General features: G+C 34.5%; 1 protein-coding gene across 1 annotated transcript in view; it reads right to left on the bottom strand.

The window, feature by feature from the left end:
- Positions 1–20,813, bottom strand: part of LOC118190996 (neprilysin-2-like) — a 134,131-nt gene that overhangs the window by 73,678 nt on the left and 39,640 nt on the right. Inside the window, exon 9 of the mRNA XM_085810306.1 lies at positions 9,713–9,837. Within this exon, the coding sequence (XP_085666432.1) occupies positions 9,713–9,837 (125 nt within the window). The remainder of the gene's footprint in view (positions 1–9,712; positions 9,838–20,813) is intronic.

The raw sequence follows: 20,813 nt of genomic DNA, 5'->3' as shown, positions 1-20,813 counted from the left end.
AGCGGGACTCAGCTTTAGATTGGCTTCTTTCAGTTTCTGAAGCACCTTTCTAAGATTTTCTAGATGCTCTTCAAAACTCTTTCCGACGATGATGATATCGTCCAGGTATATCAGACAGGCTTCATAGGAAAGTCCTTTCAAAACAGTCTCCATGAGGCGTTCGAATGTTGCCGGCGCATTACACAGTCCAAACGGCATCACCTTGAATTGCCAAAGCCCTTGTCCCGTAGTAAATGCCGTCTTTTCTCGGTCATGAGGGTGTATTTCTACCTGCCAATACCCACTCTTTAAATCAAGCGTTGAGAACCACTTGCTTCCAGAAAGAGTGTCTAGAATGTCGTCAATTCTAGGAAGAGGGTAACTGTCTTTCTTCGTAACCTCATTCAACCGGCGATAGTCAACGCAAAATCTTGTTGAGCCGTCTTTCTTTCTGACGAGAACGATGGGAGATGCCCATGGACTTGTTGAAGGCTCGATGACATCGCCTTCTTCCATATCTTTTAACAGTGTTCGCACCTCTTCCTGTTTAGCAAACGGCAGACGCCTTGGATGTTGCTTGATCGGGGGATGATCGCCGGTATCTATTCTATGTTGTGTCAAACTAGTTCGACCCACGTCAGAAGACGAGCGGGAGAAAACAACTTGAAGATCTTTAATGACGCGATCGGCAGCATTTTTCTCTTTATCGTTTAATTGTGCATTCTGCAATAACTCCGATGTAATGCTCTCTGAGGACACGGATTCTGGGATGTTACTCTTTCTTTCAACGCTGGTTACTGGAGTACATGTTGCAACCACTTCACCTTTCTTAATAACTCTCGACTTTTCAGTTACATTGGCGACTCTCACCGGGATAACCGTTCTGGATAGGTCGACGAGTGTTGAGGCTACTAGTACTCCTTTTGGGATATTACAGTTATTGGGATATTCTATGATGCCGTAGCGGAAATTTCTATTTTCGGCTATGGATCCAGGAAGTAAAATTTCTGTTCTTGCCGGTATTGTGATATAGTCTTGTGCTATGATTTTATGGACAGATTTAACTTCTTCATCATTAACGAGAAATAACGCTATGTCCTCAGATGTAGAATGCAATTCGTTATTTTTAAAATCCAAGGAAAAATTGTATTTCCTTAGAAAGTCCAATCCGAGTATGCAAGAATCAGTGATCTCTGCTACATATGCCGTGTGATGGTAAGCGACACTTCCAAACGTGATGTTAACATTTACTTTTCCGTCGATGTCGATCTTCTCACGGGACACAGTCTGGAGAGTAACGCAGGGCGGCGTTCAGATAAGTTTGTTTCCTAGTTGTTGAACCAAATCTTTTTGGATGATGGTGACGTTGGCTCCTGTATCTATAGTCATATTGCACGGAACTCCATTAATATGTCCTATTATGAAAAGTCCATTACTGCCGCCTCTCATTGCAGAAATCTGAAGCGCTTTAAACGGGGGCTTTTCATTATCTGGCAACCTCCGCCCCGCGAGATGGCCACTAATTAGTTTCCCTGCTGCTTGTTAGAAGCGGTCTTAACATCAGTACCCTGGGGTGTTTTGCGGTTTCGTCGTATGTGTCCTTCAGCACCGCAGTTCCAGCACTTAACGGTCGGTTTCTTCTCACCAATATTCCGTCTCAAGGCGTTCAGTTGTCTAGTTAAATCGTCAAGTCGAGCGGTGACTTGATCCCCTGGCTCCTGGACTTGAGCAGCTCTGACTGGGTGGCGGTCTCGACGAGTGGCTTGCTGGGCTGCCTCAAATTTCATGGCGTACACTAGAGCACTTTTTAAATCTTTTACATCCGCCATTCGTAGAGCTTTCTGTATTTAAGTATCTCGGATGCCGTCGATAAAGTATTGCAAGGACAGGATTTCCCTTGTTTCTGTCGGGCATTCCGAAAAGGCGAGATGGGACAGCCTTTCAGCATCCGCGGCGAGCTCCTGAAGTGTTTCAGTAGGCTTCTGTTGACGAGATTTTAATTGGAGCCTGCTGTAGTCTTTTAAACACTTCTCCCCAAAGCGCAACTCCAAGGCGCCGGACAGAGCTTCGAAATCCAACCTTTTGTTTTCGGGAAGAGTCTGAAGGATATCTGCTGCGTCGGCTCTTAGAGAAGCGGCGAGATGACAGGCCTTAGCTTGGGAATCCCATCCATTCGCATCCGCCACGATAGAAAACTGGGTCTGATACACTTGCCAGGATGTCCTTCCCATCATATGTGGATAGCTTCAGAGATGGACGAGCAGGCATCGGTAAGAATTTAAAATCATTACTCCTGCTCCCTGCCGACGCTACGAATTTCTTTAAAGTATCCATTTCTTTGGCAACTGCAGAAACTCTCTCATCAATTTGTTGTTCGATTTGGTGTTGGACGGCACAAACTCTTCCTTCAATTCGTTCCTCCACAGCAGAAACTCTCCCTTCTATATGTTCTTTTACGGAAGAAACTCTTTCTTCTATTTCTTATTTCACCGAAGAAACTCTTTCTTCAATTTGATCTTTTACAAAAGAAACTTTTTCTTCAATTTGTCCAACTTTATTTTCAACTGTGTCAATTCTGCCTTCCATAGCTTCAAATTTATTTTCTATTATGCAGGTAATCTCTCTTTTCATTTCTTCTTGACTTGCTTCAATCTTTTCTTGACCAGCTTGAACGGCTTTCATTTCGTCCTTAACAGATTCCTGGCCCAATTTCATTTCTTCCTTAACGGAGTTGACGGCCCCTTCCATCTTTCCTTGGCTAGATTTCATCTCTTCTTTCATTTCTTCTTTAAACGAGGCAAAGGCTGTTATCAATTGCCTTAATTGCTCTTCCATCGCTCTTGTTATTGGCATTCAAATCCCACTTCTGACACCAAAAATTGTTGCGTGCGTACGGATTCGTTATGAAGTGAATGCACAAGTCCGATGAAAAATGAACAAAACTTTTTATTATCACAACAAAAATGCTTAAATTTTCTCAAATTATCATGCAGTATTACAATATCTCACAGTAGTTATCTTTTAACTACTCAAATGTACAATAGAACGTAATTCAAAACAGCTAAAGAACGCTAATCCGCGAATTCGCTATAATCAACAACAGCAGTTTTCTAAACAACAACAAACTAAGCAACTACTACAAACTGAGATGTTTTCCTCCTTTTATAAGATTTTAAAATCACGCGCTAGAATTTTCCAGTACTTTCTCGAAATCAAAAAGAGATATTTATTTATTTAATGCACGCGCTCTTGTATTTTCAATTTTCCGGCTTAGCTTTCTTTTAATATTCGTCACGCGCTGCACTGCGCGAGAAATAAAACCATTTAATTTATAATTAAACTAACATTAGCTTTTTAAATACCAAATTCGTAACAATACGAAATTACTATGTAAAGTCAATTTGCCTCAGTTGAGAACTGAAGTTATTTTAGTTGTATTTGTCTAAAGCACAAAGCTATAGTGTATTCTAAGGATGTAATGTTAATGTAAAAAACTAGTAGTTCGTTTTTGTTTGTCGAAAGACTATTTATGTTAAAACGCCAAATGTTTTGGCCTGATATAAGCAGTTTCGTATTAATACTTGTTAATGAAAATTTGTTTTTAGTTTCGCACTTTTGGCGAGAAAAGGAGTCAAGTAAAAATGTTTCATTTTATTCTCTGTTGTGATAAAAGTATGTGATTGTAAAATGTGAAAATATCTGTTATGTTAAAGTAAAGAATACTGCAAATGTAGGTTTAAATCTCAAAGAGCATGTATAAAAAGTATTTAGTGCTAAAAAGCCTCAGAATGTAAAGTTAATGTATTCAGAAAAATCTTGAAAAAAAAATGCCACAGATGGAAAGTTAGTTAAGTAAAATCATGTGTTTTCGAGCGAACGCTTGCATGTGTTTATTTGTGTGTGGCGAAAATTTTGTTTTCTATGCATGTGTTTTGTAGGACTCTCCACCTACACTATAGTTAATTTTCATGTTTATTACCTCATGGAGAATTACGAAGTGAATTTAAGATGTGTCTAAGAAGGTTGCTGTGTGCTAACAAGTTGATGTGTGTTTAGCTGGAGTTTTGTTCACTGTGATATATTGCACTTGCGTTTTTCACCACACATTATGAAAGGACAAAAGCAGATTAAATTTAAAGCATGAATGTGTAATGAGTAAATGTGACCCATAAAATTCGTAATGTTTGGAAAACTTGAGAAAGCTACGGTCAATACAAGATGGTTAGAAACTCATTAAAAGGGTTCATGTATTGTGAAAATAAAGTGTTATTGTTTGAAACAGACACTTGTATTCATACGTATTCCTTCCAGGTGACTGGAAGGACAAGATTGAATGCTCTGTTGAGCAAGCATAAAGCAAGTTTAGAGGAAGAAAAAGAATAATTATTTCTGTTACAATGAAGTTTAGGATTTGTGTGTAAACGGTGCCTAGGGCCTGTTATATAAGAATTTAACAGTTTGTAACAGGTCTTTAAGGACCTCTATCCAAGTCTGCTAAATTCTAGCAGAGGCACGTAAAGGAATTTATATTTATTTTAAATAACCAATTTAATTTAATTTTACGTACTTTCATATAAGCCTTCATTCCCCTAATTGTCAGTGCCAGAATATTTCTATTTGGTAGAGCGCGTGAAATAATGCAAATTCTACCTTGAGGAGAAAAATGTTAAATACCGAGTTCTTAGTAGGAAAGTGGAAAGAGTTTGGACAATCGACAGTTACTTCTGTAGCGTCAGCTTCGACTTCTGCAGTTATTGTTGTTTTACGTGGCATAACAGCTTTTACTTGCTGCCACTAGTTTTCGACGCGGTTTTAAGTAACAGGAGTTTTCTAAGCTCTGTAGAGAATTTCTACTACTTGTTAATATTTTCGAATTTTTAGTTCAGTTCTTGTTATTTCAATGGCCGCCGTTGAGGCGTAGTGTATTAGCGTCAGGTCGACGCATTGTGAATTTTAAAGAATTTAATGAAGGGTACTTTTAACCCTTCTCCTGTGTAGTTCCTACTCGTACTTACTAGACGTACAGTTGTCACTCAAGGTAAGCAAGTGGCTCTTGCAATATATTTACAAATTAGGATTTCGTTTAAGTTAATATACGTAATTTTTAACAAGATTTTCAAGGTCAGTTTGTTACATGTTTAAAAAATATTTAAATGTTGCCACATTGTTTTTTAATAGCTCAGTCTATTTCACTTTCGTTGGTATTCATAGCTGAAGATATTTTATTATTCATACGCATCGAATAATATTAATTTTATAAATTAGAAAAAGCAAAGAAGTATTTTAAGCTTTGTTTTTTGTGATGTAACTTCATTAAAGTCTAATAGCTAATTCCACTAAATTGTCTAGGTAAGTTTGCCTATTTATCAAAGTGAAATTCATTACAAAACTGAAATATTCAAATTAATCGCATTAGAAGTTTGAAAGGTTTTTCACATTTCAATCGAAAAGACTATTTTGTGCTTCCTCAATCAAAGCTTCATTACCAAATATCTCAGAATTACGTTAAACACTAAAAAAACGGTATAAAATAATGTAGGTCAATAAAATAATTTGTAACAAATTCATGGAGTTCAGAAAATCTTGAGGTCTATTTCCTTTTTCTTCACTACATATCAATCATTGTAACAAGTGTGTGTGCAATAAGTCTATCACTGGAATAACTAAAGTGTAACATCACCCACTGACAGTTTTAAAGTTACACAAAATCTAAATTCATCTCTATTTTTGTGCCTAATAGCAGATGTCGTATTAAAACACTAAGCAATGATTTTTTATTCTTGAATTAGTTTTCCAACAAAAGTACTGGCTGAATTAAATTTCAATAATTTTCCCTCTTTGTAATATTATAAAAACATGCTCTGCTTAGAGAGTCATTTTCATGAGGGTTTTTCTCATTAAGTTCATAGCTTTTACATGTTTTGCAACTTTCAATCATAATTAGTTCCTATACGGTCAAATATTTATAAAATTTCAGGCTTTTGAATGTTATGTATGGTGTTGTGCCAGTCAGTATACTGGTGGTTTATTAAAGTGTTGCTTTCAAGATTTTCACAATTAGCAAATTCAAAAGGATTATCAGCACAGAATGTTGAATATATTTAAAAACCTGAAAGTGATTCTATTCATTCTAAAAAATATGTATGTGAAAATTAGGCTGCTACTCATAATTATGTAATTCAGAAAAGAACGATTGAATAATAAATTTGTGTCATCAAAGCAACATTTTCTAAACATTTAATTGGTTTAACAGCTTTGATTGGTTTACTGTACTCCTTACTGCTTTATCAATTTTACTTTTAATTATATTCTGTGTCCAATACTCAGATAACAGACTCGAAAGAGTGACAGTGGTTCAAAAATAAAACAATTCTAGGCAGCAAAGTATATATTCCGATAACTTTTTAAAGAGTGATAATCTTCCCTTTCTTTAGATACCAATTTTCATTGAAATCAGCAGACTTTTCCAGAAACAGAAATGTATTTTCCCGAATAGCTTGGCATATTTTTCTTAAGGTTTATAACTGAGAATGATAATGCAGAAAGGATACCAGTATCGAAGACACTCAGTACAATCAGTGGTACTTACGTATTATCGCAACCAGGTTGGTGCTATTTGTAAGTTTTAGTAAAAAAAGTATGAATAGAAATAAAATGTACATTTATTAATTACAGATAATTTTTAATACAGATTTTTATATTATTTTGTTTTAAAATATAAATTAAACCCTTCCGGTTTCGAATTTGAATAAGTTGCAGAATTATTTTTTCGGCGGAAATCTGTCGGCTATTGCTTTTAGCACTGATTGAAAACCGTATTTGCCGTAACCATGTACATGTCGACTTATTTTTACTTAAAAAAACATCCCAGAATTGCACAAAAATGGCATTGCGCACACCTTGACTTTATCCATGTACACTGCTATTTTCTCATAAATTACAAAAATTTGCACGAAAATGCAGGAAAATTTTGTGAATATCCACATGCTGTTTTTACAAAACTGCGGGTTGATCTTTACATTACGGTAACTTGGCGATTTTTGGCGAAAATTTGGCGATTAACTCCCCTACAGCAACCCTCTATTTTTTTTTTCCCCGCCGCCATTTTGTCTTCACGAAGTAAAGACATGTTTCTTTTCTTCTTATCTACTGAACACTTCTTCCAACAATCTACTAGCCGAATTACACTAATGCTAGAAATTTTATCAAACAAAACTGCTTAATCATGACAAATATTCACTGCAAAATTCGGAAAAAGTGCACAATACCATACACCTTACGCGTTTTTCAAAATAACACATACACATAAACCATGTACACGCCGACTTATTTTTACTTAAAAAAACATCCCAGAATTGCACAAAAATGGCATTGCGCACACTCTTCACTATATCCATGTACACTGCTTTTTTCTCATAAATTCGAAAAATTTCACGAAAATACATGACAATTTTCTCAATCTTTAAACCCGGTAAAAAGAACATATATGAAATTACCTGATCGCGAAAAAGTATTTACCGTTTACAAATATGAACATTTCCACATATAAAATAAATAAAATATCCAAAAACTTTTACCTCTAAATCATCCATTACATTATACACGTCACCAACGAATTCATACATGAAGCATTACAAATATTTAGTATCAAATATTTAAATTATTTCCATGCACGTTTATTTCAACTTAAACGTAAACCAAATTCCTACAAGCATAAAATTCACAAAATAACTATCATTTCATTAAAATATCACTGAACCATGTACACGTCGACTTATTTTTACTTAAAAAAACATCCCAGAATTGCACAAAAATGGCATTCCGCACACTCTTCACTATATCCATGTACACTGCTTTTATCTCATAAATTAAAAAAATTTCACGAAAATACATGACAATTTTCTCAATCTTTAAACCCGGTAAAAAGAACATATATGAAATTACATGATCGCGAAAAAGTATTTACCCTTTACAAATATGAACATTTCCACATATAAAATAAATAAAATATCCAAAAACTTTTACCTCTAAATCATCTATTACATTATACACGTCACCAACGAATTCATACATGAAGCATTACAAATATTTATTATCAAATATTTAAATTATTTCCATGCACATTTATTTCAACTTAAACATACACCAAATTCCTACAAGTATAAAATTCACAAAATAACTATCATTTCATTAAAATATAATTAAATTCAAAAACACCACTTAAAATATACATGAGCACATACATTCAATTAATAAAAATTACCTTACAATCCTAATTACTTTAAACTAAATCATTGCTAATAACAATTTTCCCAATAATACCAAATTCCTTTCCACCTTACATTTCCAACAATGCATAAAAATAATTAAAAATACTAACTTACCTAATCTCCTTCAGAATCTTCATTACGTGGCGGATACACTTTTCTTCATTCTCTTTCAGAATCTTTAAAATCATACTTATCTTTCAAAGCAAGATACCAGGTAAAATAAATAACATAATAAAACATGTTTATTTCTCTCTCACACAACCTTAAAAAACATTTCTTACTATCCTTTTCAATACCACTAAATACCCATTTCGAATTCACTTTACTTACGGCCATGGGATCCAAAAATTCACAAACACTATTTCACACAACACAGAATAAAGCCAAATACAAAATTTCCAGATTTTTTCCCGATTTCCCCCCTTTTCTGATTAAAGAACCGTAATTCGTCCATTAATATCACATGACAAATCCCATGATCTCTCATTTCCCCCACACAAAATAATGCGTAATCGGAACTCAGTACTGCTCACATTATTACCAAAGTCCCAGGTAGTAACCTTTATCGCCTCCAAAATGTCGCCAAACTACCAGTTACCGTAATGTAAAGATCAACCAAACTGCGTATAACACGTAGGGTTCCCGTAAGTAGGGTTGCCAAATTTGTCAATTTATGCGAATTTTGGCCTGGTTGCGTTAATACGTAAGTACCCAATCAGTTGTTAAATTTCAAACTACTAAGAATTTTAAAAACAACGCAACGCAAAGCGAGTCTAAAGAGAAAGCTAATCCGATCTCACGCTCAACTAACAACTCGTAACCTTAACAAAAACTAACTGAGAGCAGATTCTATCTCTCTGGTCTTATATAGTTTTCAACCAGCCGCCGAAATATTTCTAATACTTTCTGATTCTCGAAATTAAAGGAAAGCAGTATGAGGGTGGTTGCAGCTAATATAATGATCAATTATGTTTATTTAATTACAATGCCTATTAATATGATACAGAGACCAGACCGAAATATCGTCAAACGGTTGCCATTTTGGTGGCTTTTGGCGATTTATCGGAAAATTTGACAACAAAATAAGTCGCCAAAAACAGCTGTCAGCTTGGTGATATCTCGCCAAATTGATGAGATACTCTTTTACTCAATGTTAAAAAGACTTGCCACTGTATTCTAACATTTCCGGCTTAGCTTCTCTCTTGAGATGTTTCACGTTACATTACGTAGCAAAACATGAGTTTCACCTATGATTAAACTAAAATCATCTATCTATATACAAAATTCGTAGCAATACTTATTTATAATATTTCCTTTTTTCCACTTAAAAATATTAGCTTATATAGACAAAATTAATTTAAGTCTTATTTGCGACTTTTTTAAGTATCAAAGGTTTATAATATAAATTTTCTTTTAAATAACTGTTTATATATAAAAAGATATCCTTATGCTTTGTATTTTACCTCTTATCTGCTTCCCTGATGAAACGGGAGAATTCAATGATATAATTTGAAGACATAACTACGATGGGTTCATTTTGATCAATTTCATCATTCAAAAGTAAGTTGAGATATCTAAGCCAGTCAATCTGTCAAAAATAAAAATATATATATATTGCATCCTTATTCGTTCACAAAAATATTTTGCAGTAAAATTTCTTGAAACATAAACAAAACACTTTATTAAAAAAAATATTTTTCGAAATTCAGTAATAATAGTTTATTTTTTTTCAAGAACGAAAGCAATGGATTTTAAATCCTGGTTACAATTTCAATAAGCCATTTTATTTCTTTTATTGTTGGCAATAATAATTGGAAGTACTACTATAAAATTAACTTTTAAATTTCTGTGTTAGTTTTCTAGCTTTGGCTGCGAAATCTTCCCAAAATGTAAAATAATGAAACCAGCTTTTCTATCTGCAATATATTGTAAAAAGCCACACTTTTTTTGTTACAAACAAACCTTTTCATCAATGGACCTTTCAACAAAATCAAACAGACCCTTTCATCTTTATCTTTTCCCTCCTTCTATCACAATTGCTCGTATTCTCCCCAAATTCAACGGCTAATCTTTAGAATATGGCAACAGGTAGTTTGGCGACATTTTGGTAAGGCGATAAAGGTTACTAGCTGGGACTTTAGCAATAATCTGAGAAGTACACAATTCGAATCGCAGATTATTTTGAATCGCAGATCATTTTGTCTCAGAGAAATGAGAGATCATGAGACATGTAATGTTTAATTTTTCGGAAAATTCCGATCGTGATTTTAGCTAATAAGGACTTAAAAACAATTTCGCTGCTAAAGTGCAGAATCGCCCACTTATTTGTTTGGTGCTTTTTACAAGAGTAAGAAGAATTGGATTTTCGCCAATTTTCTTTGACTTTTTAAGTGAAAATACGTCAATGTGTACGTAGATAAAGTCAAAAGTGTGCGCAATGCCATTTTCTGCAATTCTGGGATTTTTTTGAAGTGAAAATAAGTCGACGTATACATGGATACCGTGTATGTGCAATTCTTAAAACCGTGGCAAGCAGTTTGCGATTCTGCACTTTCTCCCAATTTCGCACCTAATCTTCCTCATACTTAAGCATTTTTTTTCATAAAAGTTCTAGTATAAGCGTAATTCGGCTAGCAGATTGTTGGAAAAAAGGTTGAGTAAGAGTTTAAAAAAAAAAAAAAAAAAAAAAACCACGCCTTTACTTCGTGAAAACAAAATGGCGTCCAAAACAAAACTAGCAGGTAGCTGTAGCAGAGTTGGTCGCCAAATTTTCGCCAAAAAATCGCCAAGTTACGTAATGTAAAGATTCACCAATTCAACTTTTAGGTTGTTTTGTCACCCATCAATTGCATCGCACTGTAATTGAGACAATCGCGCCTGCACGATCTGTAGTTGGTTATTTTTAGATTACCCGGCGTGGCATAGTCTTGTTCAAACAAATGTTAAATATTAAGATTGATGCTATATTCACATCATAATAAATAATAAAGTTCTGAAGCTCATGAAGCTTATTTTGAAAGCTAAAAGTATTCCACACTTTGATGTTATGGGCGTTTTGTTTGAAGTGCGACTATCCATTATCTGTGGTCGAGAAGGCGACGTCTAAGAATTATGTGCAGAATCCAACCGTATCTTATGCTCCTACCAACAAAGAAATTTGGGGTTAATCTTTGGATTATGGTAACTTGGCGATTTTTTGGCGAAAATTTGGCAACTAACCCTGTTACAGCAACCTGCTAGTTTTGTATTGGACGCCGTTTTGCTTTCACGAAGTAAAGGCATGTTTTCTTTTTTTTTTTACTCAACATTTTTCCAGCAATCTGCTAGCGGAATTACGTTTATACTAGAACTTTTATGGAACAAAAATGCTTAATCATGACGAAGATTAGGTGCGAAATTGGGATAAAGTGCAGAATCGCAAACTGCTTGCCGCGTTTTTAAGAATTGCACATACACGGTATCATCCATGTACACGTCGACCTATTTTCACTTAAAAAAACATCCCAGAATTGCACAAAAATGGCATTGCGCACACTCTTGACTTTATCCATGTACACTACTAAAGTCCTAGCTAGTAACTTTTATCGCCTTACCAAAATGTCGCCAAACTACCTGTTACCATATTCCAAAGATTAGCCAAATTTGGATTCAAGAAGAAATTGTCAACTACTAAGCAGCTTAATCGATTGAGTTCATTGGTGCAGCCCTGCACAACAAGACTAATATTGCCTTACACGTGCTGAACGTGGCGAAAGCCCTTCAACCGCGTCTGGCACGAGATGCAGATCTATACAAGTTAATTCATTTAAACTTGTACGGACAAACTATTCTACCGATCTTGTCATTTGTCACGAATAGAAAATTCTATGTCAGTGCTCTCTGATGTTAGATTAATAAATGCCTTGAAGGTTTATAACTGACCGGTTATTATTCTTCGCAGCTGATTTACTCAAAATTGACCTTAAGTAAAATTATTTTCTTCAGTGATATGGCCATTATATGGCGTGAGTCGTAAAATCTGCTAATAATAATCACGCGATTATAAAGCTACAGAAACAAATGTTAAATATTAAGAACTGGTGCAAATTAAGAATTCCATTAACGCAGAAAAATCTCAATAGCTTTTAATCAAATGGAAGAAAAATAAAACTTCGCCCAGAGTACACTTACATTTTTAATGAAACTGTCCCAAAGTTAAATAAAGCAAAATACTTTGAAATTTCTCCAAACAATAATCTGACCTAGAGTGATCACAAGCAAGGCAGAAATACTGTAGAAAAAGTCTGATTTTGTGTCAAAGTTCCTATGTTAGAACAATGCTATATATCTTAAGTCGCGCTTTTGAGGCATAAAAACTCAAGTTGAATTCCGTCAATCACTCCAGCAGAGCGGGAGATATACAGAGTATTTCAGCAAATCGGTTACAAACTTTCAGGAGAGTTAGAGTATACCTAGAATATAGAAAAACACGTAACAATGCATGGTTGGAAATGCTTTCCTGGCGCTGTAGGAACGACACAAAACACAAGAAATTAAATACACGAATGGGCTTAGAATAATGTTTATTACGTTACAGCTGAAATCAAGAAATAAGAGCAAAAACAGACGATCATCATCAAAGAAGGTATTCGAAATTAAAAACAGACCACCACTAAAGAAGGTGTTCGAAATTACGACTCTGACCATGATGCAGGAAATTGCGTTGTTTGGGTCTCGTCCCAAATAACACACACTAAATAAATTCGCTGGTTCGATTCTTTATTAATTCTCATAATTAATTACAATTAACTCATAGCTGTGACCAGCCCTCTTACACCGTCGATGGCGATTCTCAAACTCGTTTGATCATCACATTACAGATGTGCATGCGTGGATTACAATTTAGATGCGCAGGCGCGAACATGCCGCCCCGCGTTGCAATGCTTAGCATTCAACTATTGTAATTAAGATATAGCACAAAAAAATTAAATAAGTATATCATAAACAATTTTGAATAAGTACTATTACATAAAAATCATTATTATAATTAGACATTTACCATATACATAAGCGTACAACTCAAAGCAATACAATATAACATTTCAGTTACATAATGACATTTTATGTGAAATACATTCAATACTGTACAATAACTATAAAGACAATACTCATTTTTGTATTGGTAAGACACATAATTTGGTAATTGGTCGTTTGAAAGTTCCAGTTTTAGTTTTTACATTACACACGCGAACCTTTCCATCTTTACCATAAAATACTTCTATTATACGACCAACCGCCCAATTACAACAAGGCAAATTATCTTTAATTAAGACCATGTCTCCAACTTGCATATTGTTTTTAGAACTTTGCCATTTAGATCGATTTTGCAAATGACCTAAATAATTGCAGTTCCATTTTTTCCAGATAATTTGTACTAATCTTGTGATCTGTTGCCACAATTTTAACCTGTTAATGTTAACTTTCGTGATATCTGGCTCAGGGATCGAATTAATTGCTCTACCAATTAAAAATGCCCAGGTGTTAGAACCTCTAAATCATCAATGTCCGAAGACAAGGGTGTCAATGGTCGGGAATTTAAAATTCCTTCAATCTGAATCATAATTGTTAAAAATTGTTCAAATGTCAATTTTGCATTACCTATGACACGTTTGAAGTGGTACTTAAAAGATTTAACTCCAGCCTCCCAAAGGCCTCCAAAATTAGGTGCTCTGGGAGGGAGAAATTTCCATTCGATATTCTCAGAACTCAAATAACCAGCTAAAAGCTCATCTTGTTCGTTCACTAGTTTGTTTAACCTCTTTAATTCTGCATTTGCACCTACAAAATTTGTAGCGTTATCACTAAATAGTGTTAAACTTTTACCTCTTCGTGCAAAGAAACGTTTCAAGGTAATTCATTAATGCTTCAGATGTTAGGTCTGTTATCAGCTCTAAATGAATGGCCTTAGTAACCATACAAATGAATATACACACATAAACTTTCTGATATATACCTTTTCTCTGGTTTTTGTATTTAATTAAGAATGGGCCACAGAGGTCAACTCCAGTACAATTGAATGTAAGATTAGCTGTGATTCTTTCCTTGGGTAAATCACCCATGATTTGCTGAGTTACAATGGGATTAGCTTTAAAACATATTATACAATTTTTTACAATTTTTCTACAAACATTTCTACCATTTACAATCCAAAATTTTTGTCTTATATGATATAACAAAGATTGAGGACCCACATGCAAATATTTTAAATGATAGTAATTAACTATTAACTCTGTTAATTTATGTTTAGAAGGCAGAATAATAGGAAATTTTTTCTCATAAGTTAAATTGCTATTTTTTAATCTACCTCCAACTCTCAACAGTCCATTACTGTCAATGAAAGGGTTAAGACTTTTAATAGAACTATTTCTTGGAACAATACCTGATTTTTTAAGATCATTTATCTCATTTATAAAATACTCACCCTGTACTAATTTTATTAAAGTTTCTTCAGCTGCTCTCAATTCTCCCACTTGTAAATTACCTACCTGCTTTTGATCTTGCTTACAATTCTTGTAAAACCTAAAACAAAAACTTATAATACGAATTAATTTTAAATACTTATTACTGCAATTCAATAAATCATTAATAAAATTATTCACATTCAGATTTAAACATGTAGATAGTTCAGAATCAGCAAAGTTTTTAAGTTCATTACTGTCCTTTTCAGTAATTGCTTCAGGTATAACTCTTATAAGGTACTCATCCTTCATTAAGAAGTCAGGCCCGTTCCACCACAGTTGACTTAGTTGCAGTTTTTTGGCAGACATACCTCTAGATATGAGATCTGATGGGTTTTCTTCAGAAGCGATATGATGCCACTGTGCTATTTCAGTCAGATCCTGTATTTTTGAAATCCGGTTTGCAACAAATGTCTTGAGAAGGTGTGGCTCTTTGTTGATCCATGACAGCACAATCATAGAATCGGTCCAAAGGTGGATAGCAGTAAACTCCAATTTTAACGATGATTTCACTCGATGCATCAGTTTAGCTAATAGCACTGCTGCGCAAAGCTCAAGTCTTGGTATTGTAGTCTTCTTTAGGGGTGAGACACGCGATTTACTGCATACCAACCTCACTGATGTATGGTTTGTTGCTGATGTTGCTTTACAGTAGATAACTGCTCCATAGGCGGCCTCTGAGGCATCACAGAAACCATGTAATTCAATCTTGATTCTATACGGTAATAAAATACATCTAGGGACTTCAATGTTGTTAATTAGCTGCAAGGTAGTGGAGAATTCTTTCCATTCTTTAGCTTCCTTTTCTGGCAAAACATCATTCCAGTTCAATTTTAACAGCCATAATTTCTGCATAAATATTTTTGCTACAATTATAACTGGAGAAATTATACCCAATGGGTCAAAGATCCGAGATATGACAGATAACACTTGCCGTTTCGTAACCTTTACGCGGTCTTCGATTTTAATGTTGAAGCTCAAACAATCTCCTTTTGACTTCCATAAAATACCTAATGCTTTAGATTCTTCTGATTTACCAAAGGGATATGTTTTGTCGTTTGTTTGACACAGTTCAGTAGCATTACTACACCATTTATGGAGTAACATGCCTCCACTCTTCAAAATGCCTATTAATTGATTTTGAAGTTCTAACGCAGAACTTAGCGACTCAGCTCCAGATAGAATATCGTCCATGTATATGTCTTCTCTCAGTACAGGTGCTGCTAAAGGAAATTTATCTCCTTCGTCCTTTGACAGCTGTACAAGTGTTCTCATTGCTAAAAATGGTGCACTCACAGTTCCATAGGTTACAGTGGTTAGCTCAAAGTTTTTAACTGGCTTATCAATGCCTTCTTTCCATAAAATCCTTTGCAACTTCCACTGATCTGGATGGATAGAAATAGCTCGATACATCTTTTGTATATCAGCAGTGAAAGCAAAAATATATTTCCTGAATCTCAGCATAATTGAGAATAAATCATCTTGTATCACACCTCCATTATACTGTATAGAATTTAGAGAGTTTCCTTTGGTTGTCAAAGAAGAAGCGTTAAATACTACCCTCAAGGGAGTCGACTTACTTTTCTCTTCTCCCCTATATACTCCAATATGAGGAATGTAATATGAACCTCGTTCCTCCTCGCTTTCACTCACCTCGACCATATGTCCTAACTGTTGATATTCTTTTAAAAAATCTGAATATAATTTTAAATATTCGGGATTCTTTACTAAGCGTTTCCATAAGGAATTTAATTTACTCGTTGCAATTTGTTTAGAACTTCCTAAAGTGTCCGGATCCTCCTTTAATGGCATTTTAACAACGTACCTACCGGTTTTATCTCGTGTATAATTTTCTACGAAATGTTTCTCACAAATTAAAAATTCTTTGTTTTTGGGTTTATCAGTTTCAATATTTTCTAATTCCCAAAATTTTCTAAGAGCTTTATCTAAGTTATCTTCTTTCTTTATCAACCCACAATGAACCCTGTTTTCAGTCTCTGTTGGAATACTTCCAGACACGATAAAACCAAAAACTGTATCTTGAAAAATAAGATCAGGATTATTCATTCGAATTTGACTCGGTTTCAAAAGTTCATAAAAACCTCCCGCTCCAAACAACATATCTACCCTTTCTGGAACATTAAATCCTTCATCTGCTAATTTTAAATTAGGAAGATCTTGCACTGAAATTTTAATTTTGCGCGAAGGTGTTAAATCAGCAGTTATTTTTGGAATTACTAAAAAGTCCAAATTCTTTATAAAAGTTCCTTCTTTATTGCATATCGAAGCATTAATTTTATGCTTTATTGTTAAAGTAGCATCATCTATTCCCGAAACGGAAATGTTTGTTTTTTCTTTCTCTAACTGCAAATGCTCAATAAGATTCCGTGTCAAAAAGTTCGACATACTGCCCCCGTCCAGCAAACACTTCACTGTGTTTTTTCCCCTCGTTATCAATTAGAAAACATACGACTGTTGAAAGCAGAACTGTACTCTGTTTATTCGAATAATTGCTAATAAATGCCTTTTGAACGAACTCCTGCGCATTAACATTGAAGGTCGATGAGTCATCTTGTTTGGGAACTTTGCAGTCAGATACATTTGTTTTGTTTTTATTTTGTTCCGATGAAGAACATTCTTTCTCCTTTACGATATTATTTGCTTTCGGAAAGTGAATAGTTTTGTGGTGCCGTTTTTGACAAAAACAAGAATATTTCGATGGGCAATTTGATACTGAATGCATATGTAGACAGTTAAAACATAATTTATTAGATTTCACAACCTGTACTCTTTCTTGTACCGGTAATTTTAAATACGTTGGGCATTTTGCCAATCCGTGATTCTCGTGGCATAAAATACAGTTCTCTGTTTTAACATCTGATAAAAACACTTTAGCTACAATTTTTGAGCTATTATACTTACGATTAACATGAGAATTCTCAGTAAGAGGTTTTCCTCGTGACGTGAAATATAAATCTATTTCTTTACCTAACTCACTAGGTGAAAACCATGAATCACCTTGCCTCACTGCAATGTGAGAAGCTGTTCCCGTATCTAAAGATTGGTATAACCTATCTGAAACTATTAGTTGTTTGAGGGTCTCGAAGTCAGTTACCTTCATTAATTTTAAATAATAATCCCATGCAGTTACTAAGCGTGAAGCAAACTGCACATGAGTTTCATGTGGTTGTTTAACAGTTTTTCTAAAGTTTTCTAAACACGAATATGGTGTTGGCTGAAACTCCTTCAGAACTACTTCTTTTACTTTTTCATAATTCGCGATATCCTTATCATGTAAATAGGTTATTATATTCGAAGCTTTGTCTCCTAACAGATTTAACAGAATTTCTGCTTTATAGTCCTCCGAAACATTTTTTGTAATAAACGCTCGTTCTAATGACGAAAAGAAAAATCCCCAACTCTCAGGCCGTATAGGAATTTTTACAGTTAAGGTTCTGATACTTTTTATTAATTGATCTAGTGGCTCTGATTTTGTTTCGGTTTCGCTTACACCATCAAGTTTAGTTTCTGCTTTAAGCTTAGCCAACTCTAACTCATTCTTTGATCTCTCAAGTTTTATTTTTTCTAACTCGACAAGTTTTTGCTCTTCCTGTTTTCTATTTTCGATAATAGAGTTTGCTATCTCTTTTACTGAATCTTGCTTAGTTTTGAAAATTTCACTATTCTCAATAATATCAGACAAATCTGCTATAGTCATTTTTTCGTCAACATTTAGATTTATTTCTAAGGCAATAAGCCTTAAATCTTCTTTTTTAGCACCCTTAAATAACATTGTTATTTATAACAGAACAAGCACAGAAAGTACAGAATTAACAAGAGAGGAATCACTTACCTCTGCAGTGATTCACTTTTGATGAATATCCGTATCCAAAATCAGCGATATTCGTTGAAAAGAACAAGCTGCGAATACTGGCAAACACAAACACTCCTGTGTTCTCAAAAACGAAACACTAGTTATTCATGCACAAACTCACACTCCGATCCACTACGACCAGATATGTTTGGGTCTCGTCCCAAATAACACACACTAAATAAATTCGCTGGTTCGATTCTTTATTAATTCTCATAATTAATTACAATTAACTCATAGCTGTGACCAGCCCTCTTACACCGTCGATGGCGATTCTCAAACTCGTTTGATCATCACATTACAGATGCGCATGCGTGGATTGCATTACAGATGCGCAGGCGCGAACATGCGTCATGCACCTTCCATCTGTGAATCAAATCTTCCATGCGCTAAAAGATGGGAGGCCTACATCATGGTCCGGGGCCAACCTTCTTTAACGACGACCGCTGTCTGTTTTTATTTTTATTTATTGATTTCTGTTGCACTAAACATAATAAAACATGTTTTGTCACTCTCGTTATTGTCCTTCGTTTCTTGTTTTCTGTCATCACTTTCGCGCCAAGAAAGCATTTGCAACCAAGCATTGCTATGTGATTTTCTATCGTCAATTACTCTATCCATCTCGAAAGTTTGTAACCGATTTGCTGAAACACCCTGAAGAACTTTTCATTTTTTGTGGAGTGTATATTGTGCACTCATTGTTCTACAGAATCTATTCTTTCTTTAGAACTCAGTAATTTGTAAACGAATGCAAGTGACAGAATTTTTTCGTGGTCATTGAAAAGGCCTCTGAAAGACTTTTCTTTTGCCTGTTTAAAAGACATTCTGCTGTTAAAAAGAATCACGTAAGTCTCATCATGCCATTTCAGCATTCTATCAAGTTACGAGTAGCTCATATATGCAATTTATAACGTAAAAAATTGCATCTTCAGTTGTAATGTAACTTCCTAGATTATATCACACGATATTGTAAAATTTCATTTATAAAGCAAGAGCAAATTGTGTATTAGAATGCCGCTGGTTTCTGGACAAAGTAACTGCGCTCTAGGTAATGCATAAGCTCATTTATCTTTATGTTAATATGTAAGACAATCTTTAGCCTCTCAGTGCTTTTGCTTTGTTGTTTTTATCTTTTGAAGTGTCCTTAGTGTTTCAACAATACTACTCAAAATATTTTAAATTCTTTCCTGCACTATGATAGAAATGTTGCATGTAATGTTGTGCGGGTACTTTTCCGTTTTGCCGGCGCAAACGATAAAGTCGCCAATATTGGTTTAACTGATGCCAGACGGAATATCTTCGCTGGTAACCTTTTACGCCTCAGTTTCAAAACAAGTTGAAGCCATTTCTTATCAGATTGTTTCTTTCAATACTGGCATACAATAATATAGACTTTTTACACGATATTTAAATATTATCCGCTAAGACAATTCACGGTAATTAAGTCAATTAGAACGCAATTACACCGCTCATCCGAAGGCGAAATCAAGTGTTAAATTCATCAATTCTAATGAGAATGCACTAGCGAAGTAAAGCACTGCGGTTTTACATAATTTCTGAGTAAGCTATTCGTACGAATTGAAATAATTCTTGCATTTAAACTTGTATTCCAAATTAAGATTTAACTTAAAATTAATGTAGATAATTACTGAGAGAATTAGATTTTAGTAGCGTAGTTTAAGTGAGATGAGATCACTTGGGGTCACGTGATACGAACCGGCGAATCAGGATTTTGAACCATGAAATCATAGTAAATTCTTAAATTAATGTCTTTTTACAAATTTATTGTCTTTATTTATTGGCTTTTTACAAAATTTTAAACCATATTAAAATGTTTATGCCTTCAAAATAAAAAATTCTTAGAATTAACATTTTTTATGTGTATACTGTATGTTGTCGCCAACAAAGTCTGCTTGGCGAGATTTGCGTCGGCGAAACGGAAAAGTACCGTTGTGCGTTTACATTCTAAAAAATTAATATTATTAAAATTAAAATGTGATCTACAGAAAGTTTATAAAGTTACTGTGAAGTAAAATTCCCATATCCAGATGTCGTTTTAAAAATTTTTTGGCATATTAGAATATACGGTATTTTGATACTGCATACGAAAATCGATTCTTGCTGCTATATTCGTATGGTGATACAGAATTTGGCTGCGTAGCCTCAGGCCTTAGTCGGAATTACAGATGTTTTAAG

Source organism: Stegodyphus dumicola, chromosome 2, assembly GCF_044657685.1.
Source record: "Stegodyphus dumicola isolate Sdum_Otavi_A_Nest chromosome 2, ASM4465768v1".
Classification (NCBI taxonomy): domain Eukaryota; kingdom Metazoa; phylum Arthropoda; class Arachnida; order Araneae; family Eresidae; genus Stegodyphus; species Stegodyphus dumicola.
This window is presented reverse-complemented; position numbering and strand designations above follow the sequence as displayed.